This window comes from Lepidochelys kempii, chromosome 5, assembly GCF_965140265.1.
Source record: "Lepidochelys kempii isolate rLepKem1 chromosome 5, rLepKem1.hap2, whole genome shotgun sequence".
Classification (NCBI taxonomy): Eukaryota; Metazoa; Chordata; order Testudines; family Cheloniidae; genus Lepidochelys; species Lepidochelys kempii.
The window spans coordinates 130,540,813-130,556,836 of record NC_133260.1 but is presented as its reverse complement, the minus strand read 5'-3'; the positions used below and the strand labels follow the sequence as shown (position 1 = coordinate 130,556,836).

The following is a 16,024-nucleotide window of genomic DNA, read 5'->3' as shown; positions in this document are numbered from 1 at the left end:
TAAAAAGCTTTTACTTTTTTAAATTTTAACATTCATCTTTCCTAGAATTCAGGATAGCATGATTTTTGTGCGTCACTTTAATGGAAATAAGAGTGTTTAACTGTCAGAAAGATTTTTTTTTTACTCATTAAAGTGATTGATAAAATCTGACACTGCAATACATCTAAGTCAACTAATAAAAAATGTCAGATTTTCAAACAAGTTGCACACAATTATGTGCCTAATTTGAGCATGTAATTACTGCAGCTGTATATGTAAACTAGCAAGAGATATAAAGGGTAACAAGAAAACATTCTACAAATACATTAGAAGCAAGAGGAAGACCAAGGACAGGGTAGGTCCGTTACTCAATGGGGGGGAAGGGGAATAATAACAGAAAATGTGGACATTGGAGAGGTGCGTAATGACTTCTTTGTTTCGGTTTTCACCAAGAAGGTTGGTGGTGATTGGACATCTAACAGTGAATGCCAGTGAAAATGAGGTAGGATCAGAAGAGACTAAAATAGGGAAAGAACAAGTTAAAAATTACTTGGACAAATTAGATGTCTTCAAGTCACCAGGGGCTGATGAAATGCACCCTAGAATACTAAAGGACCTGACTGAGGAGATATCTGAGCCATTAGCAAATATCTTTGAAAAGTCATGGAAGACAGGAGAGATTCCAGAATACTGGAAAAGGTCAAATATAGTGTCAATCTATAAAAAGGGAAATAAGGACAACCTGGGGAATTACAGACCAGTCAGCTTAGCTTCTGTACCCAGAAAGATAATGGAGCAAATAATTAAGCAATCAATTTGTAAACATCTAGAAGATAATAAGGTGATAAGTAACAGTCAACATGGATTTGTCAAGAACAAATCATGTCAAACCAACCTGATATCTTTCTTTGACAGGGTAGCAAGCCTTGTGGATGGGGGGGAAGCAGTAGATGTGGTATATCTTGACTTTAGTAAAGCTATACAGAAACACTGCCTTCTATATATAATCTCATTAGAGTAATATATTCAACAGTATCTAACTACATACAGGGATCTGAAAAGAGGCCATCATAGGGAGACCGAAAGAACTTTCACGTTGTGGGGCAAATTAGGGGAGGAGTCATTAGGCAGAGCTGGCGCTAGGCATAAGCAGACTAAGCAATTGCTTAGGGCCCTGAGCAGCTCAAGGGGGTCTCCTATTAATTATTAGTATGTGTTGAGCATGGGTGAAGGGCCCACAAAAATATTCCTGCTTATGGCCCCCTATGGGCTTGCATTGGCACTGTAATCAATATTCCATCCTGCAACCTGGCCTTTACCTTAAATTGTACTTGTGGCACCTTAGAGACTGTAACAAACTATCTGAGCATAAGCTTTCGTGATGATGATCATTTCGTGGATGAAGTGAGCTATAGCTCACGAAAGCTTGTGCTCAAATAAATTTGTTAGTCTCTAAGGTTCCACAAGTACTCCTTTTCTTTTTTAGAGAATTTACAGTAGTTTTAATCTTCAGCTTGACAAAACACAGAACAGAATAATGGGACCTATTTTTCACTTACATTGGAAAAGCATTTTTTGCTGTATAGTACAGGTAACTAATGGGAAAAATGTAAAACTAGGCAAAGAGAATGAGGAGTCCTTGTGGCACCTTAGAAACTAACACATTTATTTGGGCATAGGCTTTCATGGGCTAAACCCAAATAAATTTGTTATTCTCTAAGGTGCCACAAGGACTCCTCATTGTTTTTGCTGATACAGACTAACATGGCTACCACTCTGAAACTAGGCAAAGAGAGACGCTTAACTGTTATATTCACATACCTATCTTGTGAAGTAACTACTATAAAAGCAATTCTAACACTGTGGAATACTACAACGAAATTACAGGGTTTGTGATAAAGGAAATATTAAGTAAAAAATTATAAACCACCATGAAATAGATATGTGAAAAGCATTTTCACATTTCAGGGGTAATCTAGAAGGACATCTTAGAATAAGGGATCAGATATGTTTTGCCTAAACCACTGTGAATATGTTTCTATTTTTTTTACTGTACTCTTTGGAAGACGGTTTTTATTCCTTCATAAATCACTTTAATTATTTTTATCATAAAACTACCATTTTTGTTTCCTGTCTAACTAATTATGCAAACTAAAATCTACTTAGCAGAGCTAAGCAGCAAAGCAAAGAGGAACATTACTGAAATTGTGAAGAAAAATTACCTTAAATTCTTGCTGTCAAAACCCAGAAATTATAATAATCTCTATTCTTGGGTCAGTGCTGACTGCATGGTACCAGTAGAGAATGCAATGAGCTCGGAGTTCCAAGCTGTTTTACTTTCAGAAGGAAGTGCCTACCCATTACTATTTTACTCCAGTTTTACACTGTTGTTACTGCACTGAAATCAATGTAGTTACACTCAGAAGCTGGAGTTACACTGTGATGAATCAGGCCTCTGTGTGTTCCTGAAAAGATTTTTTAAAGTATAAAGAACTGCTTTTGAACAAAGGCTTTGGTTTGCTATCCTATACAATGGTGATTACTAATGGTTAGATTAGCTTTATCAGTCTCTCCACAGTTGCTGAAGAATTTTTAAATCACTTATATTTGACTCTGTAAAGTGAGAGCTGACAATTTTCTTTTCTTCTTGCTCAAGGAGTAAACTAGATATAATCTGCATGATGATTATCTTGTTGCTATGGGTAATTAAGCAGCTGTTTGGATATTGCCACTTTGATATCAGGTTTCCATTGGAGGGGTCATAACTTGATGCTCCTACGTGTCCACAATAGCTCTGAATGCTGAGATTTATATGCTCGGGTCATCAAGTTAGAAGGCTGCTAATTTTCTCCAGTCAGGAGATCATTCCAAACAGAAACTTTGCAGGATGGACATAGCTTAGGACTTTTCAAAACCACACAGGTCTTTGCTGTTTGGCCTATGCCCTTGATGCCAGTCTATTAGATAGCATTTGAATGGGTATGTCTAACCTGGAGCTGGAGGTGTAATTTCCACCTCAGGGAGACATACCCATGCTAGCTCTGATCGAGCTGGTATGCTAAAAATAGAAGTGTGGATGTAGCAGCACAAGCAGAGGGATTGGCGAGGGTACCTAGGGTTTTAGACTAGACCATACGCAGGACAGCTAGCCCATCCCGATGCTCACACTGTTGTGTCTACACTTCTATTTTTAGTGCACTAACTCAATCAGAGCTAGCGTGGCTATGACCACCCAAGACAGAAATTACACTGCCCATTCCAGTGTAGACATGCACTTAGCTAGTGCCTTACCCTGATTCCAACTTTAAAATGCCATAAAAGGTGAAGATTGATTACAGAACCCATATAATTGTATTGACTTCAGTAGGATTCCACGGTTATAAGTAAAAGCATAATATGGCCCTATACAAATAATCAACTTAGACCTGCTAAGTTGTTGCACGTAGCTATATAGCTTAGTAATGCCTTGTGTTTATTGAGGAATGCTAGAAGTAGATAACTGCTAATACTGGAGCTGTTAAAATAAAATATCTGAGCACTGTACCTGTTATGTAAGTTAGGGCATCCCAGGGTATCTTTCCTTCTTGGCAGTAAAGATTTAGGTTCAGTAAGGCACATTCTCTATCGCTGTCATTAAATTCATAGCAGATGTTCCACCCAAGAGGTCCAAACTTTTTCCTCTCCTTGAATATTAAATTAAAAGCAAAACTGAGTAAAATTAGTTTGTTCAGGATGCTCAGAGCAATTGTACTGTTAATTCATAGATTCATAGATATTAAGGTCAGAAGGGACCATTATGATCATCTAGTCTGACCTCCTGCACAACGCAGACCACAGAATCTCACCCACCCACTTCTGCGAAAAACCTCTCACCTATGTCTGAGCTACTGAAGTCCTCAAATCATGATTTAAAGTCTTCCAGGTGTCTTGGGCTGTCATGGTGTGTCTTCATGGAGCAGAGAATCCTCCAGCAAGTGACCCGTGCCCCATGCTACAGAGGAAGGCGAAAAACCTCCAGGGCTCTTCCAATCTGCCCTGGAGGAAAATTCCTTCCTGACCCCAAATATGGCGATCAGCTAAACCCTGAGCATATGGGCAAGATTCACCAGCCAGATACCCAGGAAAGAATTTTCTGTAGTAACTCAGATCCCACCCCATCTAGCATCCCATCACAGGCCATTGGGCCTATTTACCATGAATATTTAAAGATCAATTAATTGCCAAAATCATGTTATCCCATCATACCATCTCCTCCATAAACTTATCGAGTCTAATCTTAAAGCCAGATAGGTCTTTTGCCCCCACTGCTTGCCTTGGAAGGCTATTCCAAAACTTCACTCCTCTGATGGTTAGAAACCTTCGTCTAATTTCAAGTCTAAACTTCCCAATGACCAGTTTATATCCACTTGTTCTTCTGTCCACATTGGTACTGAGCTTAAATAATTCCTCTCCCTCTCCGTTATTTAACCCTCTGATATATTTATAGATAGCAATCATATCTTAATGTGGCGTTGTCTTCTGATAGCAATTTCAAATTTTGTAACAGAAATGATAAAGTGATAGATTAGCACAGACCTTAGCAAGGGGCAATGTGTAAGCTTTTTTGCCCCATGACTAAGGCTAAGATTTTGTCAAGGATATTTTTAGTAAAAGTTACAGACAGGTCACGGGCAACAATGAAAAAGTCACAGAAACCCGTGACCTACCCCTGATTTTTATTAAAAATATCCCTGACAAAATGGGGAGCCAGTGGGCTGGGAGCTTCAGGGGCCCCCACCACCCATGGGGTCTCAGAATTCCAGGGCCCCCTTCTGCTGACAGCTCTGAGCTGCGGGGGTCCTCCCTACCTCCTGCGGCAGCTGGGGACCCTTCAGCTCCCAGCCGGCGCTGGCTGAAGTCACAGAGGTCTTTGGAAGTCACAGATTCTGATTTAATTGGGGATCGGTCCTGCTTTGAGCAGGGGGTTGGACTAGATGACCTCCTGAGGTCCCTTCCAACCCTGATATTCTATGATTCTATGATTCTCCACTACTAAATGGCAGCCTTACCCATGAGTAGCACCTGAAGGCACTAGTCCTCAGGGACACTCCCCCCAAGTCATATTTTCCTCCTGGCTCTTGGGACAGGAGAGGGTAGTAATTTCAAGTTGTCTTATGCCATGAGCACATTGCAACTCCCCCCCAGCAATGGGTCAGCTGAACTTTCGTTCTATCCATTCCCCAACCCTTACTGTACAATTAAAAGTAAAGTATTAGCTTTTGGTCACTTAGGAGATAAATCTCCCTATTAGAGATGGGAAAGGTTGAATTTTGAGACAACCTATCTTCTAGTCTTACATGTCTAATCTCTCTATCTGCCCAGTTCATGTAATTCCAAATATTGCATTATTTTTCAAAATAAATAATTCCGTGATTTTTTCTTGAAGTGAGATGAATGCAACATTCATGAATAATCTGACAGCAGCAACCTAGTACGCTAAGCAAGGATAACATTGCGAACCAGCTGAGCGGCTAACAGCACAGAGGCTAACAGAGGGAGTTTGCCTGGGAGCTGTCTGAGAGGAGGTACACTAAGGGCTGTATTAAGGAGGCTGTGTTGGTGAGTGTCTGTTGTGGGGACAGTTTGACCGTGTGCTTGATTGGTTATTTGAAAAGTGTGAATTGGGAGTGCTTTGTTCCAGGTGAGCCTTGAGTGGGCGTGACTGTCATAAAAAGCCGGTCAGCTGCGAACCAGCTGAATGTCGAACAGCAGAGAGGCTAACACAGGGAGTTCGCCTGGGGAGAGCCCACTGAGGCTTACATCTTGCCGGCTTCTCTGAGTAGTCACTACAACTCCCGAGGAAGCTCATAGAAGGAAGGTAATATGGATGGGGGGTGTTCAGCTGTTGTGACCTGCACTGGATGTGCCATGTTTGTCTTTCTTCCACAGAACAGAAGCGACTTTGTCTGTACAAAGTGCAAGCTGGTCTCCATACTGGAAGAGAATGTTCAAGCTCTGGAGGAACAATTATTGACCCTGCGTTGCATAAGAGAAACTGAAGATTTCCTCTACAGATGTCAGGATATGCTTCTACGGACACAATGTTCTGAAGATTCAGAGCAGGCTGTGCAGCAGGGACAGGAGGACGGTGAAGAAATTTGGCAGCATGTGACCTCCAGAAGAAGAAAGGGGAGTGTCCATGTACCAGCAATGCAGATACAGGTAAGGAACCGTTTTCATGTTCTCTCCACAGGTACTAATGCGGAGAGTGGACTAGATGATACATCTGAGGGAAGGGAACAGAAGGAGACCTCACCAATTGGAAGACATGAGATGCACTGTCCTAGAGATGGGGGTTTCACGACCACCGCTCCCAAGAGAAGGAGGCGGGTAGTGGTGGTCAGGGACTCCTTCCTAAGGGGGACTGAGTCATCTATCTGCCACCCCGACTGGTAAAACCGAGAAGTCTGCTGCTTGCCAGGAACTAGGATTCACGATGTGACGGAGAGACAGCCGAGACTCATCAAGCCCTCGGATCGCTACCCCTTCCTGCTTCTCCATGTGGGCACCAATGATACTGCCAAGAATGACCTTGAGCGGATCACTGCGGACTACGTGGCTCTGGGAAGAAGGCTAAAGGAGTTTGAGGCACAAGTGGTTTCTTGTCCATCCTCCCCGTGGAAGGAAATGGCCTGGGTAGAGACCGTCGAATCGTGGAAGTCAACGAATGGCTATGCAGGTGGCGACGGAGAGAAGGCTTTGGATTCTTTGACCATGGGACGGTGTTCCAAGAAGGAGGAGTTCTGGCAAAGACGGGCTCCACCTAACAAAGAGAGGGAAGAGCATCTTTACAAGCACGCTGGCTAATCTAGTGAGGAGGGCTTTAAACTAGGTTCACTGGGGGAAGGAGACCAAAGCCCTAAGGTAAGTGGGGAAGTGGGATACGGGGAGGAAGCATGAGAAGGAGAGCATGAAAGGGAAGGGCTCCTGCCTCATACTAAGAAAGCAGGACAAACAGCAAGTTATCTCAAGCGCCTATACACAAATGCAAGAAGCCTGGGAAACAAGCAGGGAGAACTGGAAGTCCTGGCACAGTCAAGGAATTATGATGTGATTGGAATAACAGAGAGTTGGTGGGATAACTCACATGACTGGAGTACTGTCATGGATGGATATAAACTGTTCAGGAAGGACAGGCAGGGCAGAAAAGGTCGGGGAGTTGCACTGTATGTAAGGGAGCAGTATGACTGCTCAGAGCTCAGGCATGAAACTGCAGAAAAACCTGAGTGTCTCTGGATTAAGTTTAGAAGCGTGAGCAACAAGGGTGATGTTGTTGTGGGAGTCTGCTGTAGACCACCGGACCAGGGGGATGAAGTGGACGAGGCTTTCTTCCGGCAACTCACGGAAGTTACTAGATCGCAGGCCCTGGTTCTCATGGGAGACTTCAATCACCATGATTTCTGCTGGGAGAGCAATACAGTGGTGCACAGACAATCCAGGAATTTTTGGAAAGTGTAGGGGACAATTTCCTGGTGCAAGTGCTGGAGGAACCAACTAGGGGCGGAGCTCTTCTTGACCTGCTGTTCACAAACCGGGAAGAATTAGTAGGGGAAGCAAAAGTGGATGGGAACCCGGGAGGCAGAGACCATGAGAGGGTCGAGTTCAGGATCCTGACACAGGGAAGAAAGGAGAGCAGCAGAAAACAGACCCTGTACTTCAGAAAAGCAGACTTTCACTCGCTCGGGAAACTGATGGGCAGGATCCCCTGGGAGAACAACATGAGGGGCAAAGGAGTCCAGGAGAGCTGGCTGTATTTTAAAGAATCCTTATTGAGATTACAGGGACAAACCATCCCGATGTGTAGAAAGAATAGTAAATATAGCAGGCAACCAGCTTGGCTTAACAGTGAGATCCTTGCTGATCTTAAACACAAAAAAGAAGCATACAAAAAGTGGAAGATTGGACCAAGGAAGAGTATAAAAATATTGCTTGGGCATGCAGGAGTGAAATCAGGAAGGCCAAATCACACCTGGAGTTGCAGCTAGCAAGAAATGTTAAGAGTAACAAGAAGGGTTTCTTCAGGTATGTTAGCAGCAAGAAGAAAGTCAAGGAAAGTGTGGGCCCCTTACTGAATGAGGAGGCAACCTCGTGACAGAGGATGTGGAAAAAGCTAATGTACTCAATGCTTTTTTTGCCTCTGTCTTCATGAACAAGGTCAGCTCCCAGACTACTGCACTGGGCAGCACAGCATGGGGAGGAGGTGACCAGCCCTCTGTGGAGAAAGAAGTGGTTCAGGACTATTTAGAAAAGCTGGACAAGCACAAGTCCATGGGGCCAGATGAGCTGCATCCGAGAGTGCTAAAGGAGTTGGCGGATGTGATTGCAGAGCCATTGGCCATTATCTTTGAAAACTCATGGCAATCGGGGGAGGTCCTGGACGACTGGAAAAAGGCTAATGTAGTGCCCATCTTTAAAAAAGGGAAGAGGGAGGATCCTGGAAACTACAGGCCAGTCAGCCTCACCTCAGTCCCTGGAAAAATCATGAAGCAGGTGTTGCTCTTTTAAGACTTCTAAAAGCATGCTCCATGCCTCGTCCCTCTCAGATTTTGGATGGCTCTTGAGATTCTTAAACCTTGGGTCGAGTGCTTGTAGCTACTTTTAGAAATCTCACATCGGTACCTTCTTTGCGTTGTGTCAAATCTGCTGTGAAAGTGTTCTTAAAATGAACATGTGCTGGGTCATCACCCGAGACTGCTATAACTTGAAATATATGCAGAATGCGGGTAAAACAGAGCAGGAGACATACAATTCTTCCCGCAAGGAGTACAGTCACAAATTTAATTGATGTATTATATTTTTAATGAGCATCATCAGCATGGAAGCATGTCCTCTGGAATGGTGGCCAAAGAATGAAGGGGCATATGAATGTTCAACAGATCTGGCAGGTAAATACCTTGCAACGCCAGCTACAAAAGTGCCATACAAATGCCTGTTCTCACTTTCAGGTGACATTGTAAATAAGAAGCAGGAAGCAGTATCTCCCGTTAATATAAAAAACTTGTTTGTCTTAGCAATTGGCAGAATAAGAAGTAGGACTGAGTGGACTTGTAGGCTCTAAAGTTTTACATTGTTTTGTTTTTGAGTGCAGTTATGTAACCAAAAAAATCTGCCTTTGTAAGTTACACTTTCATGATAAAGAGATTGCACTTCACTACTTGTATGAGGTGAACTGAAAAATACTATTTCTTTTATCATTTCTACAGTGCATATATTTGTAATAAAAAATAATAATATAAAGTGAGCACTGTGCACTTTGTATTCTTTGTTGTAATTGAAATTAATATTGAAAATGTAGAAAAGCATCCAAAATATTTACTAAATTTCAATTGGTATTCTATTAAGTGCGATTAATCATGATTAATTTTTTAATTGTGATTAATTTTTTTGATTTAATTGCGTGAGTTAACTGCAATTAATTGACAGCCCTAATTTGTAATATAACTTACAGTTCTAGTTTCTGGAAATTAATGGCTAAATAAGGTTTGCACAAAATACTGCTATTTCAGTTATGATTCCATCAGACGTATTCTGAATATAACAGATTTATTGAACTAATTTTGTAATGGCATCTTAGTACCTCTGCTATCTGAACTAACACCATCAGGTATACCTGAATGATAGCATGGAAGAAGCAAATGCCAAAAATCATTTTCCTCCAATTTATGCCAAGGATATTGTCTTCAAAAAACGTAGTCGTCATCTCTGTGAATGCCCGCCTGATGTTTGCACGAAGTCCTTTTGGAGGCTCATTGGTTACCTGAATTGGGAAAAATAACCAGTTCTTGTTATATACATAAGTCTGCTCTCCATTTTTTTACTGCAGAGCTGTCAAGTGATCACTTGAATGGCTATCTGCATGTAAATTGTATTTTCTACATTGAGGAGACTCATCTACATTAAGCTTTAGGTTTTAACCAAATGAACACATTGATTATTTCCCCTAGAAAATATATGGAAATGAAAAGCTATGTTATGAAAATAAGGAAAATTGGAGCAGAAAGAAATTGGAAAAAATGTGCACAAATGTGCAGGCACAAATTAGAATAAATAAATAAAAATAGCAAAAAGGGTGATTCAAGTACACACTATTGCAATTTATCTGCTTTATTTAGACAACAGCTTCCAGCTTCCGGATCTTGGTTTAGCAGAAGGCTGTCCTACTGGGCAGAAAGACTGTCCAGCCAGCAGTAGTCAGTATCTTGATTTAAATGGATTAGGGTTACAAAGATCAGGAGGGACAGCAGAGTTCATGCCAGGGTAAGCTCTTTCATTCAGCAGGGTATTCCATTTGGTGCTGTCCCAGGCTACATTTGTAAGGAGCTAGAGCTTGCCAGCCTTGAGTGTCTGGATTAGAGTGAAGGTTACTTACGGAACTACTGGAAAGTGCTCAGATCCTATGGTGATGAGTATAGTATAAGAACCTATATAGAACAGAATCGAATGGACCAGACTATGATAGAATCCATGTGTTGGCTTCAACAAAGAAGGTGTGAGTGGTGGACCTTTCTGATTTTTCTGTTTTTTCACAACGTATGTTCCACTGGGGAAGGGAGAACATTCCTGGAGTTTTATTAAAGGGAAGGGCATGTGCCTCCCACATTCTAATGAGCACAATATGTTACAACTACATTTTCTATAGTATCGTTCACATATAATATATCCCATAATGCTTAACTGAGTTAACTAGTAAAGTTATACCAAGCTAAAAAATAAACAAGAAAACAGAGGGAGAGAACAACAACCTGGTATACACAAGGGATGTATAAAACTGTTGGTTTCAACAGCAGTTCTCTAAGATGACAACCCATAGGGAGCACACTGTCTGTGCCCTGGCATAGAAGCTTGTAGCCTTGAAGAAAACGGTGTCTGATGGGTACACTCACCCTTCCTACCATCTGAAGGGTTCCCCGTAACTCCTTTCAGTTCTGCCATTAATTCAGGAATCTTTAACTCAAGACTTGGCAGAAGTAGGGAGGTTGTGTAGGCAGTCATCCTGAAGAACCATGGGAAGTAGCCATTTTTCCTTCTTTAAGAATAGAAAAGACAGTTATCTCTGGAGCAGCGTGTGTATGCCACGGTATAAGGGGTGCCGTCAGTCCCCCCCACCCCTAGTTCCTTCTTGCTGGAACTCCAACAGTGGGGAAGGAGAGTGGGTCATGGAATGGACATGAGCAACACATCTTGAAGAACACCAGTTATAGAAAAAGGTAACTGTCTTTTCTTCTTCCAGTGCTTGTTCATGTCCATTCCATATTTGGTGACCCCCAAGCAATACCAACGGAGGCGGGCAGGAGTTCATGGACGTGTAGCTTGTAACACAGCTCTGCTGAACTCAGCGTGGTCTCTGGCCTGTTGTGTGATGACCTAGTGTGCTGTAAACATGTGAACCAAAGACCACGTGGCGACTCTGCAAATGTCCTGGATGAGGGCGTGTGTCAGGAAGGCTGCCGAGGACACCTGCACTCTCGTTAGGTGGGCTTTCACCAGAGGCGGTGGTTGGACCTGCGCCAGCTCATAACAGATCTGTGATCTAGGAAGTGATCCAGTTGGAGATCCTCTGAGAAGACTCTGGAAGACCCTTCATCCTGTTCACTGTTGCAATGAAGAGCTGTGTCGACCTGTGAAAGGGCTTGGTATGCTCCAGGTAAAACACCAAGGCAGGTTGCATGTCCAAGGCGTTCAGCTGCCTCTGCTCATTGGTCTTGTGCAGCTTAGGACAGAACACTGGGAGGAAGATGTCCTGGTTGATATGGAAGGAAAACACCACCTTCGGCAGGAAGGCTGGATGTGGTACCAACTGTCCTTTATATTTGTAGAAGACCGTATATGGCGGTTCCAAGGTCAGGGCTTTAATCTTTGACACTCACCTAGTCGATGTCACTGCCACAAGGAAGGCGACCTTCCACAATAGGTGGGAAAGGGAACAAGAGCCGAAGAGTTCAAAGGGCATACCCGTGAGTATGGAGAGAACCAGATTGAGGTCCCATTGTGGGACAGGATCCCTAACGGGCAGGAAGAGCCTTTTGAGGTCTTTCAGGAACCTGATGGACATCTTGTGTGAGAACACCGGATCGGTGGAGGAAAAGCCAAGATGGCAGTAGATGAACCTTGATAGAAGAGAGGGCCAGGCCCTAATTCTTTGAGAGGAGCAGGTATTCCAAGATTGACTGCAGGGAAGAAGCTACACTCAAATGCCCAGTTGGAGAATCTCGTCCACTTTGCCAGGTAAGTCGCTCTAGTGAAGGGTTTTCTACTTCCCAAAAGGACCTGCTTCACCTCCCTGGAGCAGGCTTGCTCCTCCGCGTTCAACCATGCAGCATTCATGCCGTGAGGTAGAGGGAGGTGAGGTTGGGGTGCAGGAGGCGACCGTGGTCTTGCGAGAGAAGGTCTGGGAGGTCGGGCAATGGCCATGGCAGGGCTACTGCCAGATCCAACAGCATGCCGAAGCAATGATGGCGCAGCCATGCCAGGACAATCGTAATGATTCAAGCCTTATTACTCTTGATTTTTGACAGGAGTCTGCTGACGAGTGGGATGGGTGGGAATGCATACATCAGATCTCCCGACCAGGACAGGGGAAAGGTGTCAGAGAGCCTTGCCGAGGCCTTACAGGGAGCAAAACTGATGACATTTCCTCTTCTGCCTGGTAGCGAACAGGTCTACTTGGGGAGTTCCCCACCTCTGGAAGAGCTTCTGGACCGCTTCTGAGTGGTGCGACCACTCGAGGTCAGAAAAGAAGGACCTGCTGAGGCAATCTGCCAGAGTGTTCTTGACACCGGGAAGGTGACAGGTCTCTGGGTGGATAGCATGCTGGATGCAGAAATCCCTTAGGCAGGGTGCTTCTTGACAGAGTGCCGATGAGCGCGCTCCCCCTTGCCTGTTGATGTAAAACATCAAGGCTGTGTTTTCCATAAGCACTCGAACCACTCAGCTGGATAACTGCAGGAGGAAAACCGCGAAGGCTAGGTGAACCACCCTGAGTACTTTGACATCTATATGCAACGTCATCTCCTCTGCGGACCACATACTTTGCATCCACGTCACGCCGAGGTGCACTCCCCAGCCAAGGGGCGAGGCATCCGATATCAGCGACACCAAAGGTAGTGGGCTGTCGAAAGGGACCCCGTTGAGGATCGTTCCACGGTCAGTCCACCACTGCAACATGGTGAGTACCTTTGGTGGGATGGTGACGACCTTGTCTAGGTGATCCGTGGATGGGGCATAGACCGTAGCCAACCACTGCTGGAGGGGTCGCATCCGGAGCCTCGCATAGTGGACAATGTTTGTGCACGCTGCCATGTGGCCCAGCAGCCACAGACAGACCCTGGCTGTTGTGAAAGGAAATGCAGAGACTCCAGTGATGAGGTCCCCCATCATCTGGAACCTGTCATGCAGCAGAAATGCCTTTGCTCTGGTGGAGTCAAGGACCACCCTGATAAACTCTATCCTTTGTACAGGGACAAACATTGATTTTTCCTTGTTTATCCACAGGCCTAACCTCCTGCACATTGTCAGCAGCATTGCGATGGTGTCCTGGACCTGGAGTGACCCTTGACCAGCCAGTCATCGAGGTATGGGTAGATCAGGATACCTTGACGTCTGATGTGAGCCACCACCACCAGCATGCACTTTGTGAACACCCTTGGTGCTGTTGCCAGGCCGAAGGGGAGCACTGCGAACTGATTGTATGCGGATCCCACCGTGAAGCGGAGGAAGCAACTGTGTCCTTGAGAGATCACTATATGAAAGTACACATTCTTCAAGTCAAGGGCAGCGTATCAGTCTCCTGGATCCAGGGAGGTGATAATGGAGACCAGTGAGACCATGCGGAACTTCACCCTCTTGAGAAACTTGTTGAGGAGTCGCAGGTCCAGGATGGGATCAGAAAGCAATGGGAGTAGAACCCCTTGCCCTTGAGGTGTAGGAGGACTTCTTCCACAACCCCTGCCTGCAGCAGGACTTGTACTTCCTGATGCAGTAGACTCTTATGAGAGGGGTCCCTGAAGAGGAATGTGGAGAGAGTGTGGGATGTGGGGTTTGAAACAAATTGGAGAGTATAGCCCTGCGCCACAGAATTGAGGACCCAACGGTCTGAAGTTATAGACGCCCAGTCTGGGAGGAAAAAAGAAAGGCGGCTGGAGAAATGGAGGGGGGCAGGATCCAGGACAGTGGCTGGAATGTCGCCCTCGGGCACACCCTCAAAATGTCTACTTTGATCCCTGCTGGAAGCGGGAAGAGCCAGCCTGCGTTGAGGCAGATGGCTGCTGGCCCTGACAGCACTTGTAAACCTTGCCCTTCCTATGGAAGGGTTCCTGTCTAGGCTGGCTGCGCTACTGATGGGGAGGCTGCAGCTTAAGTTGGTTTCTTTGCTGCCCTGGGGTGTACAGGCCCAGGGTCTTGAGTGTGGTGCGTGAGTCCTTTAGCTCGTGCAGCTTTTTGTCTGTTTTCTCTGCAAACAGGGCCTGGCCATCGAATGGGAGGTCTTGGATGGACTGTTGGACCTCAACTGACAAGCCTGAGGACTGCAGCCAAGCCACTCTCCTCATTACTATGGCTGAGGCCATGGTCCACGCTGCAGAATCAGTCACGTCTGAAGCTGCCTGCAGTGCCGCCCTCACCACTCCCTGCCCCTCTTCCAGGATGGCCTGGAACTCTTTCCTGGGGTCCTCTGGGAGGGAGTCAACAAATTTGGCCATCGACTGCCAAACATTAAAATCATAACAGCCCAATAGGGCCGGACGGTTCACCACCCTCAGCTGTAGGCTTGATGACAAATAAACCTTACTCCCAAAAGAGTCCAGCTTCTTCACCTCTTTATTTTTGGGAGTAGCCCTGGTTGTCTCTGACTTTTCTGCTCATTGACTGCAGGCATTACTAACGAGTTCGGGACAGAGTGGGTATACAAAGTACTCATATCCTCTTGCAGGCACATAATACTTGTGCTCCACCCGCTTGGAAATTGGGGGTACCAATGAGGGGGTCTGCCAGAGGGCTTTGGTAATTTTGGCCAGCCCCTCATAAACTGGCAGTGTGACTCTAAAGGGAGCTGCTGAGCTGAGGACGTGGAAGAGGGTGTCAGAGAGCTCCTCCAGCTCCTCAGTTTCTAGCCCCAAGTTCGAGGCTACTCTCCTCAAAAGCTCCTGATGAGCTTTGGCATTGTCCCGGGAGACCGCAGGTGGGGGCCCCATGTTGGCCTCATCAGGGTATGAGGAAGACGATGTGGCTGCAGCAGGTGCCACCACCTCCGTGACCTACTCAGCAGGACCTTCTTCCCCCATCTGTTGTACATGGGGGGTCCCAAGCAGCGTGGCCTCCATTTCACACAGGCAGAAGACCATGGCAGAGGGCTTTTCAGAGACTCCCAACACTGACTGATACTCACGGATTCCAAGGGTGCCTTGGCATGGGCCATTGACCTTGAGGCCATGATAGTCCTGTCGGTGCTGCGCGAAGGACCAGTGCCATCAATGGAGGACCTTGACCCACCTGCAGGTGCTCTTGATCCGACTCCAAGCCCTAGGATGAAGGGCCCTGCTCTGGATACTGGGACTGTACTGAGGGTGACCAGGTGTCTCGGTCCCAGCAGTGTCCACTGCCATGCTCCGAGTGGGATCTGTACGCGGGCGACGACTCACTGCACTGAGATCCCGGTGACCGATGTCTGGCGTATCTGAAATGGTACCCCAGTGATCTTTGCCGAACGCTTCCTGACAGGTGCCGATCCATGGAGCGGGAGCAAGAGCGTGACTGATGCTGCGATGTTGAGCATCGATGCTGGTACGGCAACCTATGTCGGTCGGCCAGTGACCGGTACTGAGAGTCCTGATGGAGGCTTTAGCTGGAGTGGCTTCTAACAGAAGGGGAGTGGCTATGACCCTCCCAGTACTGGGGTCGTGGGGTTGAGTGTGTCTCAGTAGGTCTACGCCATACTACCGGTGACCGACGCTTCGAGCCCGCAAAGCAAGGACCAGAATCCAGAGACTGGCGCCGAGGGCTCTGACTGGTA

General features: G+C 45.7%; 1 protein-coding gene across 7 annotated transcripts in view; it reads right to left on the bottom strand.

Moving 5' to 3' along the window:
- The window catches only part of DNAH6 (dynein axonemal heavy chain 6), a 192,229-nt gene that overhangs the window by 23,095 nt on the left and 153,110 nt on the right, over positions 1-16,024 (bottom strand). For 6 of the 7 annotated variants that reach the window (XM_073345870.1, XM_073345872.1, XM_073345871.1 and 3 more), the window contains 2 exons: positions 9,629-9,775; positions 3,524-3,662 (listed from right to left, as the gene is read on the bottom strand). In XM_073345870.1, the coding sequence (XP_073201971.1) occupies positions 3,524-3,662; positions 9,629-9,775 (286 nt within the window). Of the gene's footprint in view, positions 1-3,523; positions 3,663-9,628; positions 9,776-16,024 lie in introns of those variants that run through there. The other variant, XM_073345877.1, reaches the window with a different exon arrangement.